This window comes from Agrilus planipennis, unplaced genomic scaffold (genome assembly GCF_000699045.2).
Source record: "Agrilus planipennis isolate EAB-ADULT unplaced genomic scaffold, Apla_2.0 scaffold117, whole genome shotgun sequence".
NCBI lineage: Eukaryota > Metazoa > Arthropoda > Insecta > Coleoptera > Buprestidae > Agrilus > Agrilus planipennis.
Genome location: NW_020438912.1, coordinates 424,929 through 443,536, shown reverse-complemented (window position 1 = coordinate 443,536; position 18,608 = coordinate 424,929). Strand labels below are relative to the sequence as shown.

At 34.2% G+C, this 18,608-nt stretch overlaps 1 protein-coding gene and 1 long non-coding RNA gene across 6 annotated transcripts in view; one reads left to right on the top strand and one right to left on the bottom strand.

Moving 5' to 3' along the window:
* The window catches only part of LOC108737491 (fibronectin type-III domain-containing protein 3A), a 147,167-nt gene that overhangs the window by 83,249 nt on the left and 45,310 nt on the right, over window positions 1–18,608 (top strand). The window contains exon 2 of one of the 5 annotated variants that reach the window (XM_018470357.1): window positions 10,679–11,246. The exons of the other annotated variants lie outside the window; for them this stretch is intronic. Coding sequence (XP_018325859.1) covers window positions 11,057–11,246 — 190 coding nt within the window. The 5' untranslated portion in view covers window positions 10,679–11,056. The remainder of the gene's footprint in view (window positions 1–10,678; window positions 11,247–18,608) is intronic. 5 annotated transcript variants of the gene reach the window in all.
* Window positions 1–18,608, bottom strand: part of LOC108737494 — a 131,417-nt gene that overhangs the window by 106,290 nt on the left and 6,519 nt on the right. The gene's annotated exons all lie outside the window — the stretch shown is intronic.

Sequence of the window (18,608 nt, the reverse complement as noted above, 5' to 3'; positions counted from 1 at the left end):
ACAATTCCCATTTGAAAAACACAAATGTCAAAACTATCAAATGGATGAAATAAAGTTTTCAATTTAAGTAAAGGATTTATATGATGAGAATTTATGCCAAGAAGGCATGTTGAGCCGATAATAATGTCACTACGATGATGTTTTCTTTACTTATCTTTAACTGGCGCGCTTTCTCACTGAAAAACCTTCAACTTTAAACTCTCGGAATGTTTAGCACGGGCGCAAATCGCATTCGCGAGATATGCATTGTATATGCAGGAATGCATTATTCAAATATAACATTCTGTCCTCCTTTTGCTCTTATCTTTCTTGACGCAACTTGCCGTGCATAAAACGCAATAAACGTCATGAAAACGAAAAGTTTGGTATTCTGAAATCAACCCAAAAATAATATCCGAAACCGCAAAGCTTTTTTTATTTACGATTTTGGTAATGTTCAAAATCTATGCATTTACGTATTCGAAAGTCCACAATTAATACAAATTGGACTTTAATTTTTCTCATAGTTAATTTTGGATAAATAGTGGAAAGTCAAAACCAGCAATTTTTAGGATGTTCAGCTCTTGTGACAGATAGTCTAGGGCTCTAGGGTTTAATAGAGTTAATCAAAAGCACTTTTCACTTTTTGACCAACTTTCGCTTGTACACCACACATTACAAGTCACCAAGAGTTGAGCGTAATCAACTAATTAATTATCTTACTGAAAGTAATCATGATTATATAAATCGCTACACGTATTCGTTAATTTTGATTACAGTAATTAGTAGTCAAAATTTGTTGACATTATCTGAATCATTAAATTAATTCGTTTCCAATTTGTGCCTCCAGTCAAAATAATTTAGGTAATTATCGTCTTCTCAGACCTTCACGGCCAGTATCGAATGTTGGACATACGTACGTATCTAGTATAATATGTGAACGGAAATGCGATATCGTTCTTTTTCGCGAATACATTAAAAACAATGGCGACGACAACAACTTCCTATCAATAATGTATTCACCACAGATTGAAATTGTTTTTGAGCCGAATTGATATGAACGACGTGTAGGAGCCAGTGGCATAAATAGGAGATGTACAAACGGTGGGAGTGGCCCCATCTCTATACAGGGTACACATTCGCTTCAATGCAACACTGACAGCGACATAGGTACCCAGTTGCTGCGAATTTTGGCCCAGATACCGGGAATATTTCGAATTATACGAAAGGCATCGCCAATGTAACTCACCACCAACTGACGGTTGAATAAGAACCCTACTAGAATGCACTATCACACTAATAATTGTCCTTATTGTAATAGTCTCTTATGAAATGACCACTAAATAAATAAACTAACACTAACAAACAAGTAAATTCCACAACAATCCAAAGCAAACTGAACAACCTGTTAGAAACTACGACATTATGTGTATTTATTCCAGTCACTTCCAGCAGTGTAATTATACGAGGTTATATCAATATTTAGCTTTTTATATTTAATGAAAACAAAATAACCAATTTGGTCCTTTTGGACACATCCTTGTATTACTCCACGTGGGGTTAATGAGCCCTGCCAGGCAAAACTAACGTTTAACAGATATGAATGGTCAAAGTAGGTTTGCATCTTGTCTCAACTTTTACAACCATAACACATACATTTGTTTTCGTACACTAGTACGTTATCTTACAAACCTATACCAAACGCTGGGTGGTGAGGGTTGTTTGTGCTCCGCTTCTAACTATTCCGTAGTCGTTAAAATTTCTTTTCTATTTAAAATAACATAATACTCGACGTCATGGGCTACATTAGGTCCACTTCAGTTTACGATCATGGGATTTTCGATTGTGATAGGTACGTAGTTTTTCTAACATGTTCAGTCATCTAATGGACCTTAACGCGAGTGCATTTTCTTCCGCTGATCCGTAACTTAATACCAAACATAAACAATAACATCACCCCAAAAAGCAGCTGATTCCGACCTACTGAAGGTGAATTTTTCTACGATCAGCTGGCAATCGTAATTAATTTGCAATTGTGCAGGGCCGGCATCAAAACTGTTATAATTTTATAATTTTTTATTTTGTTTCAAAAATCAAGTGTTATAACATTTTATGTTCCAAATGTCCGTAGGAATCTGTGGTATAAGCATTAATTTTTATAACTGGGACACCCTATATATTTAAGCATTTTTTGGCAGAGGAATGGGGCGCCACTAACACTAGTTACGCCACTGGTATTAGTGTACTTCATAGATTAGATTTCTCTAAATAGTCACTATCTAAGATGGTACACCTATGTGAATAAATAATCCTTCTTACTCGATATCTTGCATTCTTCGAAGAAGATTTAAATGCGCGTCATTGCTCTGCCATCAAACGGAATGACGACGTTCGACAATTATCTAAAGGTCATAGAAAGTTACATCCTAGTTGTTCATTTTGCATTCTCTCTACGAACATCGGCTCGATCTAGGACAGTACATCGTAACAACTGCTTCAAATGATTTATCTGTGCAAATATTTAATGCTCCAACGATTTTTGTTCCCGATATTAATGTACATATATATATAGAGTATATTAAGAATAACAAACTTTACTACAAAACGTTGATCTAAGGCGTTAATTTATAAACTTTTCAAAACCAGAAAACCCGGAATCTTCACTTTAGCCTTTCTGCAAAACATAGGCACTGTCTCGTTTTCGTATTTTTGTTGCAATACTCTCGGAAATCCTTGAAAGATAACGTAAGAAGCACAAATTTTTTTTACATAAAATTTTCTTCGAAATCCGTTTTCACTTACAGCAATTAAGTTCCAATTAAAATTTTCTTAGAATTTATGGAAAAATATTAAAACGTTGGTGGGCACTTTTCTCAAAAGAAATTTCTATTTCGAAAACTAAAAGTGTTGATGAATAAGAACAATTAAGTTGCGAAAATTGTAACACTGTTAAGTTAAGTATACGGGCTCCTTAATTAGTAGGTACTTTTAAGAAGAACAATACACTTAGATATACAGTTCCCATTCTATCCCGGCTAAGTCATCCGTGCCGACTAGATTTCATCAACCTACTTGGAGATTATAATCAGCGACAATAATAATAGCAAATGTCATGCCGACATAATCGTCGAGATCGCCTAAATAGATAAATGATGTAAAGTACACGCAAATTCGGACACGCACAAAATACAACAGAGTTGTCCCTATAGAATCTGCACCACCATGAAACTCAATTTATTCTAAATTTATTAGGGCGTTTATTCGGCTTTACTTTCTTATTTATAAAAGAATATGTGTAGTCCACATTTTTAGACGGATGTACGGTGTAATGAAATGAATGAAATCATATTTTTAGTTGGAAGGATTTTAAAAAGTTCAAAATTTAGAGGAAATGTAAAGAGTAAGGTAGCCAGTTCTTGAGCCTTCGGTTGGGCATTAGTAGAAGGAATACTAGGAATTTTGGGAAAATGGCTGACAAGGGCAATTGGCGTAAGGATGTGAAATGCACACAGAATGATAACTACTTGCAAGAGTAATTAAGTAAAAGCGTGAAGTTTGGAATAACTTCAACTAAAGATACAGGAAACCAGACTATTAATTAAGAAAAAGTAAAATGAAACTGAAAGAGGAACTATTACGTTAAGAGTAAACAACAAGAAAAGTAAAATTTGAAAACTACAGGAATACTGTTGTTAAGGGCAGACAAACCGTACAAGTGAAGTAAAAGTTAGAAATCTTGATATTTTAAAGATAATTTTGACATTTCTTGTTTTTAACAACTAAAAATGTTCAGGAGTAAGAAAGATTTCCTATTCCGATTTGAAAAAATAAGATATTCGCGGCCAGTAGGTGAACTGATGCTGTCCTGATTCGGATCTAATGGCGGTCGTCGGTTGGAGTTGCTTTCTTAACGTTTCGACTACCACGAGTGGCGAACTTCTTCAGAGGTCCTTCCATCTCTGATACTGGATTCGCCACTCATACTAGCGAAACGTTAGGAGTTAAGAGAAGACAATTATTAGTATATTTCCGTTACACATACTCACATAGTTCAATCGACCTCGGCTTTTAATTGCGCATTTATACGTTAAACCATGATAGACTATGGATAAAAAATTGAGGAATCTCAGCAGTTTTGCCGCATGAATTGAATACGCTCATTAATAAAATTGGTTAATTTAGATTGTTGTGGTGATTTTTCAAAGTAATCAATTACCATCTTGTCACGTGATGGCAAACGTGAAAGGTCAAGATGTTAGTCGATCGCAAGATTGACTTTTCGGCGAAGTTTTAGCGGTAATCTATTGTATATCAACAAAAAATAAATACCGATTATTTCTTCGACATCGTTGTTCTAACGCGCAATTTCCAAAGAAAATATGTATGCAATCTTAGAAGTACACAGTGAACAGTAATGAAAATGTTTCAGGAAAAGTGCTGTGCCGCTCTCGGTTCTTTTTGAACTTTTATCAGAATTTTTACTTTTCAACAAATCCTGCTTTATTTAAGTAAACATGTCAGTCGAAACATCGGGATAACCTTTCGTAAGTAGGTACTATTAATTTTTCAAGGCGGTTTAAATTTGAAATTATCTTTCATTATCATTTATACATGAGGCAATTTTGCTTAAGATTGAATCGATATCCAGCGATTGTAAATTCAGCCGATTTATTGGCCGAAAGGATTTTGTACCGTTTCATTATCATAAGATCGTCAATTCTAAGCCTGATTGGACATTAACCCCACTGTTTCCTACCCTAAGCTGAGCGTCGTGTTTCCCTAAAACTAGAACATCCCACATTCTTAACTATTTATCTACCTCTACTCCTGTTAACTCCTGTTTCTGCTTTTAATATGTCTTTGACTAGTCTTTCAAGCCGGAGAAGGTACCCTACTAACCTATCTTGCCTATTTCTTGTTGACAACCGTAGAGTCCTCTGTTCTACTATTCTTTCGGATACCTTTTAATTTCTAACCTTCTCTATCTACGGTATTCTCATCATTCGCCTATAACACCACATTTCAAATGCTTCTATCCTATTTTCAGATTTATGTGAGTTTACAAAAAATTCGATTTGTACAGAACGACCGAATTTATATTTTGATTTAATGACCTTCTTCCACCTAACCAACTAGCCGAATAGATACTCCTTAGATTTTGGTCATCTTCATTCTGATGCATATTAAAAATGTACCTCGTGGATAGATTGAAACCAATTTTCTCTAGATTTAATAATAATATCACGAGAGTGACTCGCAGTATTACTTAACAGCTTAACTGTTTTAATTTTAGCCATTAATTACCCAATAAAAACCGAGTTCCAATCAAATAAGTATATAAAACGGCGGTAACTGTGTCAAAATTCAGTAGTATCCTTAGTGAATATTGTTTGCCATACGTAGAATAGTGCTTAGTGATTGAAACCAATTAGCTTTGGCATTACTCTGTCGTAATTTGTTCACGTAGATTTTCGACGATAATAAACGTAGTGCAATTTATTTGGTAGTAAAAGTAGGCGGTTATTATGCAGTAAACTCACCCGTGACCTTTGTACTTTTCAAAGAAACAACGACGTCGTTCGTCTGCACGAAACCGGAAACAGGGGAAACTGTTTTTCTTGCGAAACCGGAAAGAAACATCAAGATACCTACATGCAACAGAAATTATTTACAGACTACAATGGAACACACTAGCATATCTTGTTCGATTTTTCACATACAGAGAAAGGGAAGGTAAAAATTATAGTTATAACACTTGCATTTCATTTGATAACATGTAGAATGTACTGTGAATCGATTATTATCATCATCATCATCATCGTGAGGTCTTCAATTCGAAAAATGGTTGGACACGCACCTCCAGTTTTCCCTATTTTGACGAACAATAATCTAATCCAGAACTAATATGTCTCTAGGTAGCCTGAGGTATTCTACCTACCTATCCCTGTTTCTTATTGTCTTCCATAACGCCTTATGTTCTACTCATTCAAATACCCCTTCATTTCTAACCTTTTCTAATAATGATATTTTCAAGTTCCTCCTAGAACTTCACATATCAATATTTCTCACTTTCACATTTCCGCAACGTCCACCATATGTACAAACATACACACTTAATAATCGTTTACGAACTAAGATTACTGTTCAGAAGTAGTTAAGGATGTGGGATGTTCTTGTTTTAGGGAAATAACCCTTAAGACTGACGGCCTTACGATGATGATAAGAATGTCCAAATAAACCGATCTCGAGCAACATTAAAACCCGAAATCTTCACTGCGGTCTTCCTGTTCAGCACATTAAGAAATTTCCCAAGTAAAAATTTATGAAATGCATTTCTGAACTTTATCTAACTCTTTCCAAAGATGTATCCAAAGTCTAAATGTAGAATTTCCTTATATTGGAGAATAGACTGATATGATCTTGTTTACCAAATTTTATGTTTCTGACGTCAAACGGTTTCAAAAGACTCGGGATTTATTTGAGATACTGCGGTAGATAAATCTTAAAACTGTAATCTAATCCTAAAATTGTTAGACTTTTATTCATCGTTTTCTAATATCTACTGCATCAACACTTTCACTCATTTTAAACCATTTCGTACAAACGACTTATAAATAAAAATATATATATAAAATTTTCAATTTTATAACGACACATTCCATCTGATTAAGGAGGCGGGTATGGTCTGCGAACCGTTCATAACGCCTTGTTATCTGCCCCATTAAAAAATTATGTAATAAAATTATTTATCTTCGCATCCTGCATGATACTACTACCCATTCATGTCGCATGAGGCATCCGTTGATAAGCTGTGCTGACTTGTTTTTCTGAATGTAACTGAAATTGGCCCCTGCTTATCTGTTTGAGACACCAGGACAACATCTAGTACCTATTTAATTTTTCTATAACTATAATTTTATCATACTTTAAATGCCAGCAGTACAATTAATTCTTAAAAATGTTAATAGATGGTAATTATTATATGATAATAATTACCGTACTATTTCACTGACTGTCCAATGAATAAATACGAATATTTAAATAACCTTTAATAAATACAAATGTATGTCTACTAAAGTATTTTTCTCGATTGTAAAGAATCGACTCGTGGATTTTCCACTTAATTAAAAAACTACACGAGTGTCTACACAATTAATGTGTTGTAAAACACATAAACAAATTCGAGGAAAAATACACAAGTTTATTTAATAAATGTCAGACAATGTAAGTACATATTTTGTTCGGGTTGTCTTTTCTTTTTTCTTTTCATAACATAATATTAAGCGTTGAAACAAATTAATGAAAATTCGAAATAAAAAGACAATTTCTAATGTACAATGAAAACCACATTCGAATCTTGAGTAAGGGAAATGCAGAAATTTGAATTAAAGGATTTGGGGTAAATAATATAAAACAAAAGGTATGTCAAGACAACAAAACAATGTTCCAGTTAGAAACTACTTCAAGTTATAGATGAAGGAAATACAGAAGTTATTTGTTATGCATGATATCAAATAAATAGAGGTATTTTAAAATATCCTGGGCCGCGAAATGCGCGAGAGGCAGGCATTATTACATTAATATTGCTGACTTCAAAAACACTAACCCAACCGTTGACCGTGTAAAGGGTGATGGTTACACAGCCAATGGTTTTACAATTAGTGAGAAATAAAAAACAATGAACTGCGCAATTCAAGGTCGTGGCCCACGAGATTCTAAACTACCTCTACCAATAGCGCATTAAAAATTACGCCAAAAAAAAAATGAAAACATGTTTCGTTTTGTATGTACCTATACATTAAATAAAATGTATAAAATCCTGAATAAAATGTTTCCTGGTATTCTGGTAAACCCGTGGCATTGATTAGCTAGCTCCGGCCAAACATTTAAAAGTGTACGGAATGTGAAACTATTAAGCACGCCTACTGTAACTGGAAATTGTGAACTATGACTCAGTTTTTTAAAGGTGAATCGTGAAGTTCAGTAGGCCGGTACCTTGTGTTCTTTCACAAAAATCCTTTCACAGTTCGTCGTCAATGTTACGGAAATAACAAGTTTCTATGCGAGTAATTATTGTAGTTAATTACTAAATTAAGTGGAAATACGAAGAGTGGTACGAAAGGAATTAAAATCGATTAAAATTGATTTTGATGATTAAAAGAAAAGATTTTTGAGCGACTTGAAAGTGGTTCTTTTTTTCATATACAGCTACATTTTTAATTGAAAACCTTATGGATTTGATTTAATGATTAAGATGATGATTCGGGATTGATTAGGTTTAAATTAAATCCCTGCGTTTTCAAACAGGGCTTTCATTATCATTCTGTGATATTTATACCTTTTATTTCGTAGTTATTATCATACACTCATCTGTTTTAATTTTTTAACAGCTTTACAATAGTCAGAAGACTTAAAACCTGATATCTCGAAGTGGTGCTTTGTTATTGACCGATAGTACATAGAAAAAAAAAAAAGAGAGAGGGAGAGAACGTGGGTTTTTCTGGGGGTTGATATAGAATTAGCTTGTAAATGTGGGTGAAACGTGTAGGCAAGTGAATTAGGGCCCTGTTTTCCGAGATACCCGAGATTATTATGGAAACTGTGCCGTTTCAATTTTCAGTTGGAGTAGAGAAAATTTGTTGGTCTCATAAAAAATACAGTTTTTTAGCTTTAAGGAAAACGAAATTGAGAAAACAATATTTTCCATTAGTTATGTATGTATGTATATATGTATGTAGGAGTAAAAAGAGTAGAGGTAGACCTAGATTAAATTTATACTCACAAACAATTCTAATGGAATGTTCTAGTTTTAGGAAAATGCGAAGATTAGGTCAGGGTAGGGAATAGTGAAGTGCCGATTTCTGGAAATCTCATTAGATTTAGCTTCCTTTTCCGTTAATTATCACTTTTAAGTTCAGTTTATTCATTATTTGGACATTTAGAGCTTAATGTAATATTTTTGTCCACCGGAGCGGATAATATGGTATGTTCACTATATCGAGACTCTACTGTAATTAATGAAATAAAGTTGCTAGTAGGGGAGACCGGGGATGGTTGACTATAGGGGTAGGTAGACTAACTACCGAAAACTCGTCGACAGTGTATGAACTATGTCATCTGATCATAGCCAAGCATTACATTTCGCGTCTCGCTCAGTTGTCTGAAGCGCTACATCGCGGTCGTGCGTTGTTTTCGAAGTGACATGTTTTTCATATTTCAATCACATAAGTAATATTTTGATATATTGTATTTTTTGATCTGATGCCTACTCGTTTTATGTAAATCATTTTTCTATTAGTCCTAGCGTTTAATGAGGGCACATTTATCATATTTCATATCTTATTTTTCAAGTCAACGGCAGTGTTTAGGCTAGCCATGCGATCAAAATTAAAAATGGCGTCTGGGGTTGGTAGACCAATTTTTTTCGGGGCTGGTTGAATAATTATTCAACCAACCCCAATGAAATATGTAGTTGAAAACAACACGTAAATTAACTTTTTATTGGACTTTTAAATCGTTACGTGGCCAAATTAAAAGAAAAATTAGAACAGAATCCGAAATTGACGAGAGCAGAATTAACCCTGGACACAGTGGAATATATAAAAAATTGACAAATTTTTACTAATCTAGAAGAGGAAACTTTAGCCAGTTTATTTTTTAACAAAAGGTTTAATTATTTTAAAAAAATGTTTAATTATTTTCCTCCTTCTCATGATTTGACTCTTACTGGTACATGAGTCAACTTACCCCGGGCATATGGTCTACCTACCCCGGGCCAGGGGTAGATTGACTAAGATTTAATATTTTGTAAAATGCATTAAATCATCACTATTATACTAAACTAAGAACTAAATATTACATATTTTTATTAGGTTAATAGATTTTCTATCAATTAACATGCTTTTCTGTCTATATACATTAAGACACAAAAAATATGAACTATTCAGTAAAAAACTAGTCAACCATCCCCGGTCTCCCCTAATGTATCAGTAGTACAGTTTATCACATTTTGCTGAACGTTCCATGATTCTGCAACTTACTGTTTCTCATTGTCCCTACAAGGTACACAGATTAGTAATTGGTGTCATTATCTAGAGACTTCTGCAGTAAAATAGGCTGACATTTGACAAACTTGTATTCCGTTGAAAACACAAGTTTTCTAACGAAACTAGTAAACAACTTGACACATACAAACGATCGCAAAGTTAGGAGGGAAGTTTGTGACGTTAGTAGAGAGACATAAATATTTGAATAGACGAAAACTTACTCCTCTCCCCGTATAAGAGACACAAGTAAAAGTTGAAGCTTCAGTAATAAATGAAAATTATTTAAAGCTGTACAATCTTATAGTTAAAGTTTAAAAGTTACAACGTAGAATACTTCCTGTATGTGTATGGTGGCAAGCGTTAAAGCATTAACTTGAGGTCATATTAATTTGATGGTTTACACAGAATCAAAGAAGTTGTCGTAAGTAGGCAAACCAAAGCATAACCAATATAAATTTATTGTAATAAATATTTATTCAAGAAGAAAATTTACTGCTAAAATTGCGGCACTTGATATCTTACTCATCAATGTTCTCTAAACGAAACAGGTTACCAAATGGTCTTGAATTAGAGATTAGCACACAAGGTCTTCTTCATTATTATTTTATAAATACGTGTCTGCATTAAAAAAAAAACGTTTATTTTTCTTACAGACCAGTCTTAAATTTTTGGAAGCAATTCGACGAGAAAACATCCTTGTTTTTATTAGTAAAAACAAAGTGAAAACGACCACGTTTTACAAACCAAGTGTTGTATATTTATTCGGAATTTCCGCGTTTTCCTGTGTCACCAGGTTAGTGCGTGACTATTATTTTTGGTGATATTCGCGCATTTGACAGCGTGAATAAAAGAAATCGAATCCAAAACACCCTCGATGGACCGGTGAGGAAGAGGGTCGTTTGGTGGTGTTGCTGCGTGTGTTTGTTGAAAGTTAGTGCACCGTGAAAGTGTCTCGACGTGCCGCGGGCCGCGTTCGGCTTCGACATCCTGACCATCACCATCACCACGTTGTTCACGGGTTCGGAGGTGGAATGGTGGCTAGTCAGAGCGTTGCCCAGGAGTCGCAGCATGACATGTACGGATGTCCGCCGTCTTACGGGGAATATTATCCCGAAAGTCATTTCTACCCCGTTCCAGGAAGTGGCGGTGGAGGGCCTCATCCTGCTGCTGCCGACCTATGTCCTGCGCACACTGCCATCTGTACCGTACACAGCGATTTCGGTGAGAGCCACTTTACTAACTGGCTTTTGATCTAACCAAATTAAATGCAATCTTAAGGGAATTATAATTCCCTTCCAACTAAAACGGATGGTGAACCCCGAGATATCAAATTGTACTCTCTCACGTAAATAGATTTGACATTTGTGATTTTTAAATAAAGTTAATTGATTCTAATTTTTAATAACTTGAATAAATGTCTGACCTATCTATTGTAAATGCCTACAATTACAATTGCTCTATTTGATCGACTATTTTCAAAGAATACTACTTATTTGAAAAACCCACTTTAATGGCTTTTGTAATGTTCGTGGGTTTAACAAAATTAACTTCTTATACTGATAACGACAAAAAACTATTTATTTANTTGTGTCTATATTATAGAATTAAATAGATTTATTCAGAAATGCCAGGATTTACTGAGAATCATGAGAAATTATTGAAATTATCGTAGAAATGCGACTTTGCGAATTTGATATCATTAGCTATTAATTTTTAAAATCCATTTTGTTTTCAATTAATGAGAATATTGTTTAGATTTCACATGGATTTTCTTCATAACAAAATCGAACGGTTACAATGAGGACATCATTTATGAGAGACAAACGGCAACCCTAGTTGTCTATTCCTATCGAAATTGTTTACGAGATACATAAATCGTTCTATTAATTATGAAGCAATCAAAGTTGAATATGTCATACTAATAAAAATGGACCATTAAAAAAGTTATTTTATTATTCATTAAAGCAGTAAATGCAAATTTAATATTGCTTCTGGGACTGTAAAGTAAAATTACTTCCCCCTTTTTTACGTAACCTGACATAAAAATAATTGGACATTGAACTTTCGAAAGTGTATGCTGCCAGTCAATTTAAGAGATACCTACCGATTAAATAACGTTTGTGTGAAGTATCAAAGTGATGATCTTCACCACGTGTGGTGCTGAATAGTTATTTTAATTGATTGCTTCGTGTTACAACTCGTATTGTAATTACATTTCGCCGTTGTTTGTTTATTTATCCGTCTGAAAATACTGGTGCTAAATATTGATTGCGTTTGAAACCGTTACGTAAAATTTAGCATCAGCTACAATTTTGAAACTCAAAATCTACACTATAAGGCGTTACACACAAATAAAAGGTAGTTTTTTTTTGGACTTTCTAATACGTCTTCATTTTTCTAAACTTTCTTTATCCACGGTATCCCCATCATTCGCCTGTAACACCGCATTTCGAACGCTTCTAACCTTTTCTTTTTCGCCGCGCCCTACTGTCCATGTTTCGCACCCGTACAGCGCCGTTCTCCAAACATACACCTTAAACAACCTTTATCGAATTTCTAAATTAACCGTTTGTGAGCATAGAAGTGACTTCCTTTAATTGAAGGCGACTCGACCCTGCGCTATCCTCTGATTTAAATCCCTACTGCTCCTTCCGTCCTGACTTATCTGACTTCCTAGATATGTAAAATCAGCCACTTTTTCCAATTTTTTGTCTCCTACCTTTATATTCACTCTATCCTTACTTTTTCTTCTTTTGCACACCAGTATGTTTGTTTTACTTTGATTTCTTTTCATACAATACTATTTTGTGAATACCGTTTCCATTTTATTTAAAGCTATCTCTAATTCCTCCGTGCTGGATGCTTATACTGCTATATCATCTGTAAATCAAAGCATAGTAATCTTTCACCTTCATATATCTATCCCTGCAGTCTTACCGTTTTTAATGATGTTGATCGCGTCTTCGATATATCGATTAAAAAGTAGCGGTGACAATGTGCATCCCTGTCTAACTGCCTTTCTAATATTTACTTCTCTACATTGCACCTCCAGCTCCCTACATTTTAAGTATATTTAACATCTTGCCAAAAGCTTTTTCTAAATCTACAAATCCTATGTACGCACTCTTTCCTTTTTCTATCGTTTTCTCTATCGTTACCCATAAAGCTAGAATGGCCTCCTGCGTTCCTCTACTTCTTCTAAAGCCAAATTGATTTTCTCCCTCATAGTTCTTCCGCACTTTTTTCTATCCTCCTCTGTACAATTTTTGACGCATGAGAAGCTAAACTAATTGTTCTAAATGTCCCGCACCTGTACGTGCCTTTCTAAATATGGTTACTACCACGTTCTGTCTATAATCCTCCGGGACTTTCCCCATCTCGTAAATGTGACTAACTAGCTAAAGATACGATCTATAACCTCTTGTCTTGCATGTTTTAGAATTTCGGTTTAACTGTGAAATAAAAATTCTACCGCGTTAAAGCATGCATCACCATATTTGTAAAGTGACTTTGTTTACTCACATATTATGAGCACAAAAAAAAGGCGTACAGGAAATTACTTTCGAACATTTTAGTTTCTAGACGACGACGCTAGAGCGTTACAAGTAATAATTTTATTCAAAAGCTCTGTAATTGAATGTTGAGAAAGTTTTACAAGGTTTCATTAATTCTTTTGACAAAATTAATCTTTCGTCTCGAAAAATTTACTTGTAACGACAATGATGCTGTTACTTTAATCTTTAATTTTCATGAAATAAAACGAATTCACGCTGTAAATCCGTAGAGAATCTCACGCTTTTACGTTAAATAACTTAACTGGATTTATAAAAGACTGTGAAATCAAATTAGTTATTTGCAATTTAAATAAGAACTTTATTATTACGACGATACGCTTGTGGTTATGAATAATTAAACTTTACATTAGGAAAAGGAAACTTAAATTTTCTTTTAACTTCTTACTGAACCAGCGAATTATGATTTCCAAAAAGTTTTATTATCCTACACAAAATAACTAATGAATACCAAATAGTAAAAGTTACTTTCCATTTGCACTCTATTCAGGATTAAATTCACCACAATGTTTTGAACTAATTATCGATTTGTATGAAGTCAGATGATGTATTAGCATCTAGCAAGGAGGAGAGATAGCTTTGAATAAAATGGAAACGGTATTGACAAAACAGTATTGTATGTAAATAAAATAAAATTAAAACAAATATACTGGTGTGCAAAAGAAGAAAAAGCAGGGATAGAGCGAATATAAAGATAGAAAACAAAAAATTAGAAAAAGTGGCTGATTTTAGATATCTAGGAAGTCAGATAAGTCAGGACATAAGGAGTAGTAGGGATGTAAAACAGAGGATAGCGCAGGGTCGAGTCGCTTTCAATAAAAAGAATCACTTCTATGCTCGCGAACGGTTATTTTAGAAATTAAAAAAAGAATGTTAAAGGTGGATGTTTAGAACGCGGTGTTGTAACGGGTGCGAAACATAGACGGTGGGCGCGGCGAAAAAGAGGTTGAGAGCGTTCGAAATTGGTGTGAAACAAGCAAATGATGAGGATACCGTGGATAAGGAAGGTTAGAAGTGAAGAGGTATTAGAAAGAATAGCAGAATAGAGGACTTTATGGAAGTCAATAAGAAATAGGCGAGATAAGTTAGTAGGACACCTTCTCAGGCATAAAGGTCTAGTCAGAGACACATTAAACTATCAGTTCGTTAATTAGATTTTCTATATTTCGATTTTGATTTAAATTCTCCAAAAACAATTTGAAGGTTTCTCCTATTTAAAAAAGAATATGTACATATGTCTTTGTCGATTCGTCATCGCTTAAAAATTCTTGATTCACTGCAATAACTCGTGACAAAACTGCATATAGGCTTGCATGTAGGTATGAGTGTGAGTGTTCGGCAACTGTAGAACTTTTTTTATTATTCCAGAACGGTATCAGCCATAAAGGAACGTAGTGTACATTTTGTATTAGTAACAACGTCAAACACAGCTGCATGATGTCGGATCAAACATAATCAATTTGGTATTTGTAATCAATTGTTTCTCGAACACTTGGGACTCACCCGTCGTCAATGAATGAATCAATGCCAACTGTCTTTGGAATGCAAAGGTTCACATTCGGTATGTGTAGTCGGTATGTCAACATACCTCCCAACCTATGCTATGACATTACTGTATCAAATCACTGACAATAACTTAATTTTCCGTAATTAGAAGTATCATATTAGGTATGCGCCTTACTAAGAAAACGACTATATTTTAACATATAGGAGGAATGTGCTACTAATGGGAATTCAACGTAAAAATATGTCCATGAAATTTAAAATTATGCGTAAAGTGATAGATATAATGTATGGGCGATTTCGAAGTCAATCAACTCATTGGTTTCTAATCATATCTTATATTAAACGACATTAAAACAAAAAGTGTTCTCTTTGATGTGTAATGAATAAATAATTGTATCTAACCAGTGGGACGCCAAAAAAACAGCTAGTCGAAGAAATAAACAACTGAAATTCAAATTTTGTCGGATTTTTTTGTTACTGGTAGGTTTTGACGGTCGCTGAAGACGAACGTGAACTATGCAGTCGGCCCAAGACGACCGTCATACACGTCGTCTTCATCCCCTAAACCCTGAATAACTAATTTCAGTTGATTTTTAATAAATTTAAAACAACTCCTGGAGACGACGTGTATGACGGTCGCCCCGGGCCCTAGGTACCTCGAACGCCGTCGTCGACTGCATACTTATGTTCAGCGACTTTCAAAACCCCAGAGACATTAATTTCACTTGATTTTTAGTGAATTGAAAACATAACTCCTGGAGACGACGTGTATGACGGTCGCCCCGGGCCCTAGGTACCTCGAACGCCGTCGTCGACTGCATACTTATGTTCAGCGACCCTCATAACCCCCGAGACATTAATTTCACTTGATTTTTAGTGAATTGAAAACATAACTCCTGGAGACGACGTGTATGACGGTCGTCCTGGGCCGCAGTACTTCGGAGGTCGTCGACTGCATACTTATGTTCAGCGACCCTCATAACCCCCGAGGAACAAAATTAGACTTATTTCTATCATTACTGACCGAAATCCTATGACATTGTTAGTTACTAATAGTAGATTAATATGCAATATTAATTTGAAATCATTTTTTCGATTTTTTATTTATCCACTACAAACTACCTCAAATTAATGAGGGAAAAATTGTTGCTGTTGTCACACCCCCGTCGGGAATCGAACCCGGGCCCTTTGGCTTGACGCACCAATGTTTTGACCACTTAACTACGAGAGGTGACAACAGCAAGCACATTTTTGAAAATGCATTGATCTGTTAAGTATGTAAACGGTCCCACGAATCTAATGCAGAAAACCGGATCTCGATCTGACCTACTACACTAAAATTCTAAGATTTAGCCAATTTTTGTCGTTTATTTACTCGTCGAAACCCCAAAGATCTGACGCAATCTCGTACATAAGAAAGTTCGACTATTAAACTAAAGAAGTAAATCCATCAACACTACGGTTAAAAAAATACATATGTTAAGGACAAATATATGTATGTACATAACATTCTTGATCCATGTGATGCGTAGTTCGTATAATAGCACAGTAACTTATCTATCATCCGTATAACATCCGGATTCTGAAACTTGGAGCACGTGCTGGCGTTGCCGTAACCGAACATCCTTATTAAAGTTGTCACAAACAACACACACACACTCGTACAGACTCTGGCTGACATGAGCAAAAAGTCTCAAGTATTTGGTGCATCTGTCTGATCCAAGAATAGGTGCGACCTTAACCTCCACGGAAGAAGAGGCAACATTAAATATAAAATGGACGTGAAACGATGTCCAAGTTACGAAATAAATGCTAGGCCGTTAGAAAAATAGGTGACCATCTACGAAACAAAGCAGTGAACTGAAAACCTACATCGAAAATACTGTAATGTCTTCTAAATAGCATTCGGAACCCTTGAAAAAATGTGTCATTTAAAATTACTTTAAAGACGTAATGTAAATAATTTTTTTAACAAGTTAATTGTAATCGAATTTGATATTTATTACTCCAGTTTACATACAGCATCTTCAGTTTGTAAACGATTACTTGGAACTACCTGTGAGAGTGGAACGTTTGGTGATGAGAACCAATAATTTCGAAATTGCAATTTGCGTCTGTTAGTTTCTATAAATTGCTAATCTAGACCTTACAATTTAATTTTCTGCTTGACGTTTATTTTATTGTATTTTCAATTACTATATATTATTTAGGACATCCAATTGAAAATTAAAAATTTTCAATTGATATTTCTGAAAATTTTTTTTGACCTGTGTTAAGCTTGTACCAATGTATTTTTAATGTTGATAATAAATTTTAAAGCCTTTGGCTATCTGTCACATAAGACGGATTTGATCTTGTTATATAATACACAATTTCTAGGTATTAGCTTAATTAAAAAGTATGGGATTTTTTAAAATCATTTCTCTGATAATTAATTTCAAACAAATTATATACGAATTATGTGATGTAAAAAACCTAGTATAAATTAATGCAGTTCTTCTTGGAATTTTATCTACTTACAATTAGAAAGGTGTGCTTACGTAACGTATCAGTTNCAGGCATGGGAGCATTGTTTGCTGACGTTGCAGATATTGAGAACTGTGTCCTACTTAAATAGCAATAAATAAATTAAGCCTGCCTGACTGTCTAATACACAAATAGGATAATGAAAAATAACTTATTTTTGTTCAGACTTGACCAGCTTATGCAGCATTATATAATACACAATTTTTAGTAGGTAGCTTAATTAAAAAGTATGGGATTTTTTAAAATCATTTCTCTGATAATTAATTTCAAACAAATTATATACGAATTATGTGATGTAAAAAACCTAGTATAAATTAATGCAGTTCTTCTTGGAATTTTATCTACTTACAATTAGAAAGGTGTGCTTACGTAACGTATCAGTTGCAGTATTCAGCGTTATTAAGCAAGCATAATCAGTAATTCTAGTATTAAATACCAAATTGCAGGGTATGTAGTTCATAAGTAGATCAGAACATTGACGTGCACCACGCATTTATACTCGTACGTAAATAGTATAGTGAAATGGTTATCATAAAAGCCGAAGTAAATCGCAAATGAAACTGTGGTTTATAAAAATGTTTTACAAAAGCAGTTTTTTAAATAATTGCAATAAATAAACTCTCTAACAATCCCAGCTGTTTGTTGCTAAGAATCACAAATCTATATTCATCCGTTTTCATATTTACATATGTAAGTTTTGTAAACCATAATTACACTAAAATTACGTTTATTTATACTTAAAATCAAAATTGATATACTTATGATGATTTAGAACAATCACCAGACTCATTATTAACCTTTTCCCCAATAGTAGCCGTCAGGGAGGAAGATTTTAATTTATCCTAATGCTCCTTTCGAAAGGCCAATAAACTTTATACAAGTGTCCTTAATCAAGTAGGGTTCAAAATCCATACATTTAATATTGGTCGTTAATGAAATATCGAGTACAATCAGTAAATATGTGTTTTGTCCATAATTC